Source organism: Prinia subflava, chromosome 1 (genome assembly GCF_021018805.1).
Source record: "Prinia subflava isolate CZ2003 ecotype Zambia chromosome 1, Cam_Psub_1.2, whole genome shotgun sequence".
Lineage (NCBI taxonomy): Eukaryota > Metazoa > Chordata > Aves > Passeriformes > Cisticolidae > Prinia > Prinia subflava.
Genome location: NC_086247.1, coordinates 124695009 through 124710131, shown reverse-complemented (window position 1 = coordinate 124710131; position 15123 = coordinate 124695009). Strand labels below are relative to the sequence as shown.

General features: G+C 40.3%; 1 protein-coding gene across 7 annotated transcripts in view; it reads right to left on the bottom strand.

Moving 5' to 3' along the window:
* Positions 1-4478, bottom strand: part of CRPPA (CDP-L-ribitol pyrophosphorylase A) — a 134121-nt gene extending 129643 nt beyond the window's left edge. For 2 of the 7 annotated variants that reach the window (XM_063411286.1, XM_063411296.1), the window contains exon 1: positions 3839-4472. In XM_063411286.1, the coding sequence (XP_063267356.1) occupies positions 3839-4122 (284 nt within the window). In that variant the 5' untranslated portion in view covers positions 4123-4472. The other 5 variants (XM_063411323.1, XM_063411304.1, XM_063411268.1 and 2 more) reach the window with 4 other exon arrangements.
* Positions 4479-15123: the final 10645 nt, after the last annotated feature.

The following is a 15123-nucleotide window of genomic DNA, read 5'->3' as shown; positions in this document are numbered from 1 at the left end:
ATTTGCAGAATTCAAGTATAACTTCCTTTTGCTCCATAAAAGCTTTGTTATGAATTGTTATATGAAAAAATATATTAATAAAAATGTACCTCTTCCAATACAAAAATGGAAGCAGGAAGCTTTGACAGTATCTTAAGAAAGCCTGGAGCAACTCATGTACAGAAACCATTCAATTTTTTCCAGAAATAAAATGCTCCTTATGAGTCAGACAGGACAAAAAAGATGTCTCCATAAAATTTGCCACATTTTCTGCTCATAAGCTATAAAAACCAAACCAAACCAAAAATAAAAAAACAATGACAACTGGACAAAAAGAAAGCATCAGAGTAGACCCATTTAACAAAACTGTAATTGTGTGACTTATAGAGCCAGTGAATATGCATCAATCAATGGAGAAAAATATCTGGCAAATAACTATGCAAGACACTTCCAAAGAGAAGCTCCTTAGGGAGCTTCCCCAGGGGATTATAAGAGCCCTCCCCCTGTTTTGAGATACTACAATAAAGAAAACAAAGCTGTCTGAAACCTTTATGGAAAATTTGAATTCTTCCAGTGAAGATATTAACACAGCTTTCCTCTTTTGTAACTACTCATTGCACTTGCAACATCCGGTGAAATATGAGCACAGCAAGAATAGCAGCAGCATATTTGCTCCACAACAATTTTAAAATCATTCTTTACTTCTAGTTTGTTTTCCTCTCTATAGATTTAGTAAAATATGCATGCACATGTGCATACAGAGTTAAGATTCCTCCCCGTCTCAGAAAAAATTGAAAAGACTTTATTGTAACAAACATACATATACCAAAAAAAAAAAAATCAAATTAAGGAAAAACTCTGCTAGTTGTTACAGAAGCAAAAAAAAAAAAAAAGGAATGCCATTCTAAAATGGTTGAGCTTGTTGCAAACACCTTGCATAGTTTAACAAAAGCAGGAACAAATCCAGTGGGAAAATGAGACATTTAAGCTTTCTAACACACTTTATTTTAGCCCAAAGGTAGGGCTTGAGCTTCCTATCAGTGCCACTGCACTGGCAATTAAAACCAAATTTTCCCTACCCTTTGGTTCATCTCCTCCTCCTCAGGGTATCATCTGTGATTATTATTGGCAGGCCAGTGTTCCACATGCTGTTATCCTACACAACAGGATGCACTGCTTATTCATTCATGTCTGCTCTTGTCTCATCTGCCCACTTTTCCACATTGATATTTAAGAGTCTCACCACTTTCAGCTGAACAGCATAAAAATCTTTTTCTACTGATCTTTAAAGAGCACGTGCAAAGCAGCTGTACATCCTCGAACTGCTCATGTATTTCTGTCTATACTCTGCTACCTTTTTTCCAGATTTAAAAAAGCTTCAAAGAGGCCACACCAGCCGAGATGTCCAGTTCAACAGAAGTTATTACAGGCTAGTGAGTCAATGATCCATTCAATTACATCAGGTAAACAACAGACATGAGAACATCATATCAAACTAAACACAAAATCTGCCATTTCTAGGTAGATTATGTGGTAGACTGCAGTTCCTCGATATTATATGCTTGCACTTACATACGCACAAAGAATGAGATGCACCCTTCACAGTTTCAAAGCCAGAAGTAAAAGTGTTGAGATGAAAATGAAAGCCATCCCAAGCTTTGGAGTACATCTGTTCCCAGCTCCTCATACACATCTACACCAATCAACACTCCAATGCAGCAGAGGTGGCAGGAAGCTCTGCCTGACAGAGCACTGGCAGGGGTTATTGCACTCCTAAGCAAAAGTACCAAGCTGTTACTCTCACAATCAGCTTGGTTGAACTGTATAACTCAAAATCAATCTTCTAATTTTTTGCAGCTTTAGGACAAATATAATACTATTGCTCAAAGTACAGCTATTTTCTCAGAGCTTTCTGGCAGTAAAAATAATTTTTATTTTTTTTAGATGCATAACATTTCCTTCCCAAACCTCACTCTATTCTCTTTTCTAGGTCTCCAAAACACTGAGTGAGGATATAATTCCTCTCTGTAAATTCCCATGACATTTTGGCAGAAATTACAGCTGTGGCAAGCTTTGGATTGGACACTTTGCTTACTGATGTGCTTAGCTTTGCAACTGGCTGCTGTTGAAAATTAAATAAAGAAAACAAGCAGTATTTCTTTCATAAAGTAACAAGTGACCTGAGGGAAGCCTCACTGGGTGGGAATGGAAAAAGAGTCCCCATATTGAAGTTGTACAAGTTTCTATGTGTTAAGAACTTTAGATGTTGGCAATTTTATTTCTTTCACCGATCTCCACTTCTCCCCATTTATTCTCTCTAAAAATCTGAAGGTTTGTTTTCTCATAAGTTACTGCAACATATCCAGAATTCCCCTTGATGCTCTGCTCCTACCTGTGGCGTTTCAAGTGACACTAGACTTACCCTATACTAACATTTGACAATAATATATTAACTGTCAGTCACAGGCATAGAACTCAACAGCCTTATGGAAAGGAAAAGCCTGGCTCCTAAGAAATCCCTTTCCTTTAATCTTTTGCTCCAACACAGAATCATAGAATGTTAAGGGTCAGAAGGCATCCTAAAGATCATTTAGCCCCAATCCCCCTGCTATGGGCAGGGACACCTCTCACTCAAACAGATTGCTCAAGGCCTTATCCAGCTTGGCCTTGAATGCTACCTGGGTTGGGGCATCACAACCTTTCTGGGAAACCCATTCCAGTTCCTCACCGCCCTAACAGTAAAGAATTTCTTCCTAATATCTAACCTAAATTTCCCAATTTTCAATTCATACCCATTACTCCTTGTGGTATCACTACAACATAAACATGGAAAAGTTACACACACATCTCCACACTACATAAGCCATCAGCTTCTAGTCCAGCAACTATTAAACATTTTTGCTTCAAACTTCCTGCTAATGCAAGGTGTTTTACCATGGGCAATAGTGGAGCATAATGCAGTGCTGTACATCAGTGAGTCAGTTCATTCATCCCATTATGAGGAGTGGATCATTTTCCGAAGCCTTTGCACATTATAAAGGCCATCTTCAATGGCAATGGCAGAACAGATCTCTTTTCAGGGCTGATGGATATTCCTATGACTGTCTCCAACAGCTGAGGTGGGCTCACAGCTCACCAAACCAGCCAATGGGGCTACACAAACCCTCGAGCTTCGAGGCTGAGAGGCCTCCAACAGATGGATGTCCAGGGGCCAAGGAATGCGGCACAGCCTCGAAGCATGGACAGGGCTGGGGAAGGAGGGGGAGAGCCGCCCGGGATGGCGGCGCTAGAGCCAGGCTGGGTGGGGGAAGCGCCCAGGTCCCGCCCGGGACTTATTTCCAGGTGACGGGGGGCCAAACACACCTCGTTCCCTTCCCGGTCTGACCGGGCGGGGACGGACGGAGAGACACCGCAACGCAAACCAGAGCCGCCCTAGTGCCCAGGGCCTGAGGGGAGGGCAGCGGGGGCTGCCTGCGCCTCTCCGGGCCGGGCGAGGGCCGGCAGGAGCCCGCGAGGCGCGGTCAGGAGCCGGGCTCGTTACCTCTCCATGGCCCGCACCGCGTAGCTGACGAGCGGCCTCCCCTGCAGGGCGCAGAACTGCTTGGGGGTGGCACCGCCCAGGCGCTCCCCGCTCCCGCCCGCCGGCAGCACGGCCGACACCGACACTCCGCCGGGCGCGGCGCCGCGGCTGCCGGGCTCCATCTGCGCCGGGCCCGGCGGCGGCTCCGCTCCGCGGCCCCCGCGGCAGGAACAGCGCAACCGCCCGCCCGCCTGTTTTATTCGCCCACGACGTCCGCGATCCAAAGAATCCAGCGCGCGCCCGCCCGCTCGCCTGCCCCCGGCGTGCACCGGGCCCTACCGCTGCCCCCGCCCCGCGCTAGGCGAGCCCCCGCAGAAGCTCCCCCGATCCCCAGCAGCCCCGCGGGAACGCCCGGACCGCGGCGGGGAAGCGCCCGGAGCACCGAGACACGGCGGGAGCGGGCACGCAGCGGCACCGCCCGGGCACGGCTGCCATGGGCCCTTTAACTGCCCGTCGCGCGCGTGGCTCGGGGCGGGGCCGCGCTGAGGGGCGGGGGAGGCGCGTGCCGCCCTGTCCCGCCGGGATCCGCGGAACGGGGCCGGAGCCTGTCCCGGGGAGGGCATGGACACGGTGCTAGTGGCGCCGAGAGGAAAGCAGGCCGAACCCTGGGCCCTGCGTCTTCGTGAGAGCCCAAGAGCTGGCTGGGGACATCTGCTGAAATGTGGTGATTGTTTCCCTTCATTCTAGGAGGGGGAGATTGGAATAGGATCATATTGGAATTGTTAAGTTTGGAAGACGTAAGTCATTGAGTCCAACCGTTTACCCAGCATGGCCATATTCACTGTTAAACTACATTTCCCAAGTGCTACATCCACACACTTTTGGAACACTTCCAGGGATCGCGACTCCAACTACTTCCCTGGGCATCCTGTTTAAAGTCAGCCCTTTCAGTGAAGAAATCTTCCTAATAGCCAAGATAAACCTCCCCTGGTGAAACTTGGGGCTATTTCCTTTTCTGTCCCTTGCTGCCTGGGAGAAGAGGCCGATTCCCGCCTGACTCCAACCTCCTTTCAGGGAATTGTGCAGAGTAATAAGCTCTCCCCTGAGCCTCCTTTTCTCCAGGCTAAGCAGCCCCAGCTCCCTCAGCCGCTCCTCACAGGGCCTGTGCTCCAGACCCTTCCCCAGCCCCTTGTCTCTCCATGGACACACTCCAGCACCTCAATGTCTTTTTTGAAGTGAGGGGTCCAAAACTGGACACACCACTCTGGGTGTGGCCTCACCGGTGCCAAGTATAGCAGGACTACCACTCCTCTGGTCCTGCTGGCCACACAATTTCTGATACCAGCCAACGTGCCATTGGCATTCTTGGCCACGTGGCTCTTGTTCAGCCACTATGAAGGAGCACCCACAGGTAAAACTCAGTGGCAGTCAATTCACTGCAAGGATCTGGGATGTTCCAGCTTGCCTCATGGTGTTACTTACTGTAAGCAGTGATGGCTGAGACACGTTGTTTGGAAAATTCCCGGGGCTGATGCCCATTAAATGGCAGAGGAGGCACAGTCTGGTGATCACCTGTCAAAACCTTAGTGAGGTGGCAGGCACCAGGGCAAGCCAGGAAGCTCAGCCAGTGGGTGTGGGCCAAGGTCAGGGAGGCATCAGACCAGGTGCAGACATAGGAGGCCAACAGTAAAGACTGCTTAAAAGTAGCTCCCAAAGCAAAACAAGCAAAGGAGGGTTGAGAAGAGGGTTGCTTCCAGCTTTTCCATAACAGCTCTTCCTAGTGGAAGAGCTGTGTTTGTACTTGACAAGTTAGACTCCTTAACTCAGTCATCCAAGCTTGAAGGTGAGGGCACTCAGGGCCCTGGCCCTTGCCTCTTTGACATTATTTTTAGGAAAAAATCAGTGTCTAATATGCAGGCTATCCTAAAATGATTAAAGCGTTTAGAGTCTGCAAAATTTCTTTATATCTTTGAGAAGATAACTTATTTACAGCTTTTCAGGTTTCTCTTAGCTCTGTTAAGAGCTAAGTAATCACATACAGAGACCTTTCGGAGGAGTAAGTGTATGTGCCAGCTGGGTTGCTTTGCCAGTGCCAGCTGTGGACTGGAGTAAAATGATGATATGGGCTTGCAGAGGCATCATAAGTAGAAGTCATAGAATAGGAGTGAAGTGATCCCTCCTAGCAAAGGCAAGACTTCACAGGTATTCTTGATACCTGCAGCCTCAGGAAAGTCATGCACAGCACAGGCACTTTACATACAGAGGTGTCAAGCTTTTGGAATGGAAACTTTTCACCAGAGAGAGAATCAGCTAGAAATTGAACTGCCTTCCTCCCAACAAGTGTTGGTCTCGATCTCAGGATTTTTTGAAAAAGTCCATTGGCTCAGCAACTATATTAAACTGTTTATATTCTTTTTTGGCAAGTCTTTTATTTTCTTTCCTTAGAAAGTATTTCACTGCCTAAAAGCTTGTACTGTGAGTCAGCATAACTTCGTTGTTGTTAGGTGCCCAAAATTAATTTTCTTCCTAAGTTAGGCACCTCCAGTATCCACAAACATCTTGGATTCTAATTTTTTTCTTGAAACAGTTCTATACAAACACATTTATGGCAACTTATTCTGCAGCATTCCCGTTTTTTCAGACATGTTCTGAATTCCTGTCTCAGGCCTTCATGCATTCATTCATAAAAAACACACCTCTTGTTTGCCTTTCTGTAAGGAACAAAATAAGTTCTTTTTAGTTCCATGGCTTCTCACACTGTACATGAGTTCTGAGGAGTCAGTAGGACATTCCCAACACCAAAACAGTCTTCAGAACTATTTTCCCCTTTCTTCTTGACATTGTGGTTTTACATGTCTTCACCTACATGCACAATCTCTTGTGCCCAGTACCTTCTTTCTTGTCCAGCCGATGTTTCCCCACTTCATTTCATTCATTAGCTTCTGTGAAGGAGCATGTGCCAGTTTGGTTCCATTCTTGCTCTGAAGTCCATTTTCCTTACTATGCTAGGGATATTACACTTGATCAATCCAGAATAAATTATATTTCATGGATAGACTTCAGTGTCATCAAATCTGTTGTATATTATGGTGAGATTCTACAATCCAGCCAAAAAGCACTTTGAAGCTGCTTTTGGGTGCACTTGATCATCAAATGTTTTAGAAGTGTTCATGCTTTCCACAGTCCTTATGGAGTCAAAAGATTTTTGTCTTGTGTTGATAGCACCTGGTAATCTTTCTAGAAGCCCATCAGATTCTTGGGATCTTGGTTATACTGAATTTGTTACTGCTATTTCTCCTTTTTTTCCCCTGTTTTCTTAGACAATGATATGGAAGGAAGAGCATATTTAACATTCCTATCTATTTATATTATACTTTACCATGAGTTAAGAAAACTGGGATTTGGGGGTTTACATTTTTTTAATATTCATTTTTTAGTAACATGCAGTGAAGCATTTTGGGAATGCAGCAACACTTTGTGAATACATAATTTACCTTCAGTTCCATTCCATTATACATTTTGTATAGAATCAATCTAATATTTTAGTTGCTGTGCGTGTATATATGCATGCTCATATATAAACATTGGAAGTGGGAAAAATGTAAATTCACACATATTGGAAGAACAATTTTACAATTCTTGGCTGGATAAAAAGGGACAGAGGCAGCATTTACCTCTAAGTAAAGAGCAGGCTAATCTATCATTTCTGTGCAGGGGAATAACATCTGAAACCCCAGCTGTAGTTTGCAATTATGCAGTAAATATGCCAATCATATGGGGTTTTTTCTTTTTTTGTTGAAGAAAGAAGAGATGTACAAATTGGAATAAAATTACAGTAGTGGAATTTACCTGACAATTTGACTGCTGGGGAAAAAAATCATCTGTTTCTATGACTGAAACTCATAATAGGGTTTTCAGAGAACATTGAGTTATGGGAGTGGTAGATATCCTTCTGAAAGGTTTTTGTGAAAAAAATAGTGAAATAATAAAATTTCTTAATTTAAAATTGCGGTTAAGTCTTCTGTAGATATGGTATAGCTGATAAATTGTCCTTTTTTCAAAACTCTTGAAGCATTTCATTTTTAATGCTGTCAAAATAAGATGAATTTGCCTTTTCCTGACAAACATCAAGGTTCACTATTGTGTGTTTTAAAAGGGAAATGCATGCAATCAAGGAATATTTTGCAAGTTAAAGTAAATTGTAAAAGCAAAATTACAAAACACTCACAATATACTGTGAAGGTGTAAGATCTCTGAAAGATAACATAAAGATAAAATATTACAAATCTGAGAGCCCTTGTTGAAGCTAATATGGTATCTGTGGCATTCTGAGCAGTTGTGCAGGCTTTTAACCAGAACCTTGTGTTCGCAGGATTGCATTTCACTAATTTTATCCAGATATATGAATGATTACTTCAGTGGTGGCAAGCCATAAAATGAACATCCAGAGCTGTAGGAAGGAAGTGGAATGCCAGTTCTCTTTAGACAGTTTTTGTGTTCAAGTAGGATAGCAGTCTTGGTTCTCCTTGGTCACCAATAACTGTCTGAAATCATACAGGTCACTGTTTACAGGAATAGGCATGGGCTCCTTGCCTATCTGAAGAGATTAGGAAGTCCCTCAAAGGACAGAATTTCAGTTTTTATCTTGCATGTCTGTTGCTATTTGTAGCACTTTGCACAAGATCTCGAAGTCTTAGGCTTCATGGAAAGCATGTGGGGTTTTTTTTAATATTTTATTTCAGTTCTGATTACTAGAAAAAAAATTGTGTGCCAATTTTGTTTTACGCTCTTCACAATCCTCTAGCTTTTGCCTGAGTCTGAGGGTCGATCAGCCCTCCACATGGTCCTTTTAGACTGACTTTTACATCTTCACTATTTCAATGTTTGTTGCACAGCAGTGGCCTTGAAGTATCTGCTCTGTAGTGACAGTGGTTTCCAAGTCAATATGGTGTCATGGGGAACATAGAGCTTGAGGCAGTATAATAGATGGGGCAACGTTGAAAAGGGCAAAAATATTTTGTCTCCAAAGCATATTTAGCACCTTCAGGGAAATTTTATCTTGTTTCACATTAGCATATATTTATATTTCTATTTTTACAAATGGTTATGCAAAGGGTTATTTCTTGGTCTGAGATTCTTTGATGAAAGATGCTATAGATGTGTGGAATACTTAGATAAAGCGTTGTGCTATTGATTTGCTCCTATTGGTATGTGGAACTGAGATCAAAACAGCATGTACAGCAAGGGAGTTACACACATGCATAACTTAAATGATGTGAGTGTTAACTATCAAATATCAAAGACTGCTTGCATGCCTTATATACAGTGTGCACAGAGCCACCTATAGATCAGATCCCTAAGGGGGATTCTATGTGCTATTTCCTTCATAGTAATTCTGCAAAATATATTTTTTAATAGTTGAAGTGTAAATAGAGAATATTAATGCTGGAAATGTGAAGGGAATGTGGTCTTTGAAGACAGAGGATTGTTTTCATGCTTGCACATCATTGTAAGTACGTTGAAAAACATGCATTGCATTTTGTGTGCAAAGTGCTGTGCTTTACATGAGCAAACCCCTTTGACACTGGTTTTAGTAACTATATTTCTTCTATAAATACTTGATACATAGAGGGAGCATCTTGCTTGTGTGCTGTGCAAGTGCTAGAAAATATTGACAAGCATTGATTTTGGTGTTTGGCACACATTTTAAAGCTTCACCCTAAAATATTTCCCCTCAAGTGTTTATCCATCAGTTTATCCTGATAATCCTCTAGGCCTCTGGGATATGGAAGGTTATTTCAGGAGCTAATTACTATTTTGTGTACAGAAAATAAAAGAATTTAAAGATAAGAGAATTACCCTATAGTATGTAATCCAATAATTCATAAGAGTGAAATTCCCTGACTGCAGGAGAATTTGTGAAATTCAGAAATGTTAAAGACTTGAAAAAAGACTGCTACTGCTTTGGGTAGTGCTTTGGCAAGTAAGCGATGAGATGGAGGCCTTGTAATTTTCCATTAGAAATGCTTGACTAGTCTTAGACACTTGGCTCTGGAAGGGTCTTTGCAGATTTGGGTGTGTTGGTGAGATGTCCAGTAAAGCCAGGTCTGGACAGGCCTGTCTGCTCAGCTTTAACATCACCATGTTAGGCACCACTGTGCTGTGTGTAGGAACTGTGGTTCAGGGTCTTTGCCTCTCAGAGTGCGCTGGATGGTGATGCTAACGAAGACATGCAAGTTGAGGAATGGAAATCCCTAAGGCTGCTTTCCACTGTCACTGTGACATAAGAGTTGGCACCAGCCATTAGGATAGTGCCCTATCATGTCAGTAAAAAGAGAAATGTTTAATTTTGACGGTTGACTGAAGAAAGTTACCTCTGAGGAAAGACTAATGGTAGTTTGCTTTTCTCAAGATGATTCAAAGCAGAGATAGTCCATGAACTGTAAGTAAGTGGTGTTGAGCCACAGATGTCAAGATGCCAGTGATATAGAATGATGTAATGAAACATTAGAAAATATATGAAGTTAGATTTGGAATAAAGTTGGGATTTTCATGGCTCTGAATCTTTAATTTTGGTGTGTGCATATTATTATACTGTGTTTTATTCTTTACCTTCTTCTGTGTTTGTAAAGAAAATGAAGCAATTCACCAACTTCAAGTGATGAAGACAACCAAATAGCACCAATGAAAAATTGTGTATTTGGTATGTATAGGTGTACAAGTTTTACTGTTTATTGCTGCACTGAAAGCATTGTGTCTGCATCTCTTGTCATGTTGATAATGGTCCTTACTTTAAGAATACCATGAACGTTATTCATTGGCCCTATGTCTAAGGAATATAGATGAAGTCAGTTTGCCAGAGTTCATAGAGGAGGGATTCCATTCATGTCAGTTTTTACTTAGTAAATGAAGACTCGTCCTAACTATTCCATCAGAGACTAAAATTTCCTCAGGCAAGACAAGGTATTATCCAACACAAAAACTGGGCTTAGTCTTCATTGCATATTTATATGGTATACATTAGACAAAACAATCATGCGCTAGTAGTTCTTTGTCTCCTCTTCTTTTGATTTTTTTTAGTGTTACTTTCTAACCCTTTCGGTAGTTAGTAAAGGGAAGTGCCTTAAAATGCAGTCTGCCTTGTGGTAAGGTTTGTGAATATTTTTTCTCTTGCAAAACAGTTGCTTTATAGTGAGCAAAACATGCAGAATGGTAGTCCCTGAAAACAGTAGTCTTGTCCTAATCCTTTGCCTCATCCTTTGCTGATGTGCAGTTCTAGCATGAAAATGTCAGATTGGAAGGGGTCAATCCTTTGATCTTGTTCAGATTTTAGAAAAATCAAGGTTACAGATTTTTCCCCACTGCAGCAATGTGGCTACCTGTCATCCAACAATTATACGGAGACTCAGCTGATTTAACATACACCGCTGAGATACCATCAAAGGTTAACCATTTTCCAACATACTAATCTAGCTGGATGCAAACCAACTATTTGATGAAAAATGCTCTGTATCCTGCTACTGTTTTTCTGAGTAATGTACTCCAAATCATTATGCTTTAAAAATTCTTCCTGGAACTTATCTGTGCCAATACTATTGTGGTTTTTTCATATGTTGTTTTTTTCAGTACTGAATGCTTCAGAAAATGGATTAAGTAATGCATCCTTCTGTGTGCCTCTGTGTGTTTGTGTGAGGCGTGTGCGTGGAAAAGAATTGTGGGACAGGTAACATAAATACTGGAAAGAAATGAGCCTGGTCATTGAAACACCATGGGAAAGAGGATTTTATTTTGCCAGAGCCAGAATTTTCAAGGGGAAGGGCAGAAACAAACAGATTTGCAAGGGACTGCAGTATTTCAGTAGATAGAGTATCAAAAAGTACTATGTTCTTAAGATTCAGATAGTAGCTTGAATAGTCTATCTAATGCAGACTTTTATGGAAGACCCATGCCAAGACGTATTAAATTAAGCAAATAAAATGAAAATCCTTAATACCTACTTTATTATTGGCAAAAGGTGTTGCAAACATTTTCTTCTGGGAGAGATGTCAAGATTCATAACTGATTACAAAAAGATCAAAAGAAAATACAGGGACAGTAGCTGCATAACAACACCTAGGAAATGTTTTATGTATAATTCACTAGTGTATTCTTGATGGTTTGTTCACAAAATCAGATTGCTGTATTTTTATACATGTATATGATATTTAATATATTTTATGTAGGTGGTAAGCAGGATTTTGAGCCAAATTCTTCAACAGGGAAGTCCAGGTGTGTGGCAGACTGATAGCTTCCTAAGAAACCTGTACAGGAATCTTGTCAGTTTAGACAGTATTCACTCTCCTCAGAAATAGGAGGCTCTGGTCACCCACCAGAGGATATGAACAGTGCAGTGGAATGTACATTTCTGTAAAGATGGCAGATTCTAAATTCTCCCTAACTTCCCTGATTCAGCGTGGAATGGTGCAGACACGCTGCTGTGCATTCTTCCCTTTGCATGGGAACTGAAGGCACAGAGACAGTCAGAAATGGTTTTCTACCACATATATTTGGATTAGACAGTCTGCTACATCCCAGGGGTAGCAATGTTCGTGGGCCATTGGGCTTGGCAATCTGCAGATGGAGCAAGTCTTTTGAAGTCTCATGAAAAGTTGGATCTCATGAGTCTCAGAAGAAAATTAACACACAGCATATGCTGTCCTCCACATGCCATTTTGTTCCCTTATTTTGATCCATCTTCTCTTCTTTCTCCTCTTTTAAACATACCCAGGTTCAAGCATTTTAATATCTGAATACAAAAGATACAGTGCAGTGATACAACCAGTTCCCAGGTGCTATTATGTTCTGGCTATTATCCTAAGAATTGCAATAAAGATGCACAAAAGCAAAAGCTTCAGCAGACTTTTTCGATGAAGAAAAAAAAAACACCAAAAGCAAATGTTCCTTGCTAAAACCAAAATTTTTGCAGCTTTATGTTTTAGAAACACATAGACCTCTGTTCATCCCAACTTAATGGCCATAGGGAATCTAAAAAGGCTTTCTTCAAGTCATCCCAAAGTAAGTAAATAAATAAATAAGTAAATAAATAAAATAATAATCTAACAAGCACCAGATGTTTAAACTTGCTTCAGCTGCAATTAAAACAAAGTCTTTGTGCTGCAGAGTGTTTTAAAGCTTTGAATAGTCACTCCATTTCTCAGTGGCTGTTCTTGTGGTAGGGCTAGGCAAGTACTTTTCTCCTTAGGCCCTCTCTCTCAGCTCTCCACTGTTTTATATAAAATAACTTTAATGACTGTCCCTGGATAGCTCTTCTTTAGCCAGCCAAACATCAGATTTCACAGGCTGGTTTATGCTTTTACGAAGTTGCTTTACAGCTTCTTCACTAAATCACTTCTCACTGAGGATAACAAAACAAATCAAATGTGGAATTCCTAAGCCAAGTCAGAGCATTGCTTTTCCTCTCAGTAGTCAAAATCAAAAAATAATGCTTCCAGATATTAATAATAATTCTAAAAAGAGATTTTAAATAATTATGTGTGCAAGTGTGCTTTAGTAATATAGTTCAGAATGGCTAAGGGTTTAAACAACAGGAGAATTATACACTATTGTACAGTTATTAAAATAAAGCAGGGAACAAGAAATAAACAAAGTGTTCAAGACATTTTTTGGTGATTTAGTATTTTTTATTTAAGCAGATGGTACTAAAAATCACTTTTTGACAGGAGTTACCATTGCAGTTTAGTAAATAGAATTATATTATCATTTCAGGGGATTTTGATTTAGGCCTCTTTTCTGATAGCTGACTTTATTTTATTTTATTTTATTTTATTTTATTTTATTTTATTTTATTTTATTTTATTTTATTTTATTTTATTTTATTTTATTTTATTTTATTTTATTTTATTTTATTTTATTTTATTTTACTTTACTTTATTTTATTTTATTTTTATTTTTTTATTTTATTTTATTTTCCATAACATTTAAGAAGTACCAGATTCCACATACATCCCTATTAAAGAAGTTGTCCAGATTTTCATTTCTATTAGGACATCCTCTGTATTTCTTTGTGGTTGTAAAGAAGCGTTAAGAAGACCTGAACTTCAGGTAATGTAACATCACCTCTTTCACTATCTTGTCAAACCGAAGGGAGGTAACAAAATGCAAACTCACAAAATGGAGTTGCAGTCCAGTGTTTCAAAAGATTTCTCTCAGCATTTAGTAGAGACTACTTGTTTTCATGGCATGTTGTTCAATAAGCATTAATTAAAAATGAAGAGTATTTTCTTGTCATGGAAGTACTGAGTGAGGTAGATGGTTGATTATTAACTCAGTGGTAGGCAATATCTCTTGTAAATCACACTTCTCTAGTGTGTCAGTCCACATAACTCATAGGAGTGATCTGAAAGGCTGCATGTCTTTCAGAAAGATGCATGGGCAGGCTTTTGTTGTGGGGGTGACGTTCAGGCAAAATTAGCAAATGCAGTGACAGAATGTCTGTTTGGCTCGTAAATCTCTAGAGAATTTTCAGGTTTAGCCTGGAGCGATGTTTATGTGTATGTCAATGAACTTAAAATCAAAGCCCCTTGCCTGGCCTCCGGGAAAGGAAATGCATCATGAGAATAGGATACCTTCCAACTCTAAGGATTCCTTATAATTTTCAGCTGAACACCTCCAGGTTAATACTGTAGCAACAAGACTCTCACAGTGGAATGTATTGAACAGTCCTTTCTTGATTAATGTTGTACTTCTTCAGGAAGGATATAAAGGTCAAGGTTAGAAGGACTAAAGTGATTTACTAGCAGAAATCTTTTATGTATTTTGAAGGGTGTTATTCAAATGTCTGCTTTATTTCCAAACAAACGACTAAGCTTGGATTGGATGGTTTTTATTCCAAGGCTGCTGGAAAAGCAAGAGCAGCAGATTTGTTACTATTATTAAATAACTGAATAAATAAACTTCCCAAGGACCTTTCTAGTCTAGATTGCAAATGTCAGGCCCTTATGACTTCCACAGTTGATAAATGTCTTAATGACACAGACTATCTACCACTGCCTCTAAGAAGTGCGCCTCAGAGTGCCTCCATGCTATCAAAACAATCAGCATCTGGCTAAGTTTGTTTCTAGTGATGGCTAAGGAAAATTGATTTCTGCTCATTATAAAACAATTTACCCCTTTGCTGGGATCAGATTTCATCAACTCAAAAGTAATGAAATAGTGATGGCAGATTAACAGATTATTTCTAATTTATTCACTTTTAGTTTTCTAAAGAAGCAAGTATGAGAAATTATAAAATTGTTAGGTTCTTTTTTAGATGTTCGAAGTGCTTTGTAAGAAAGCATTTGGAATTCTGATCTGCCTGTGTAATTGAACATCGCTGAGAAAGTCAACTTCTATATAATTTTATTGTAATAAATCTAGACTATTGATAGTCTAATGTATAAAAAAATTATCTAATCTGCCTCTACATTGTACTTTTTCAAAACATTTACATATTTCTTGTATCTATTTTACTTAATGCCTTAGCATGTTTAAAATTTTAGCATGTTTGTCTTTCCTTTTTAACTCGGAAGCAAACTTGAAGTATATAATATCTAAAATTATTTCATTTTAAGCAATACTATTTCACT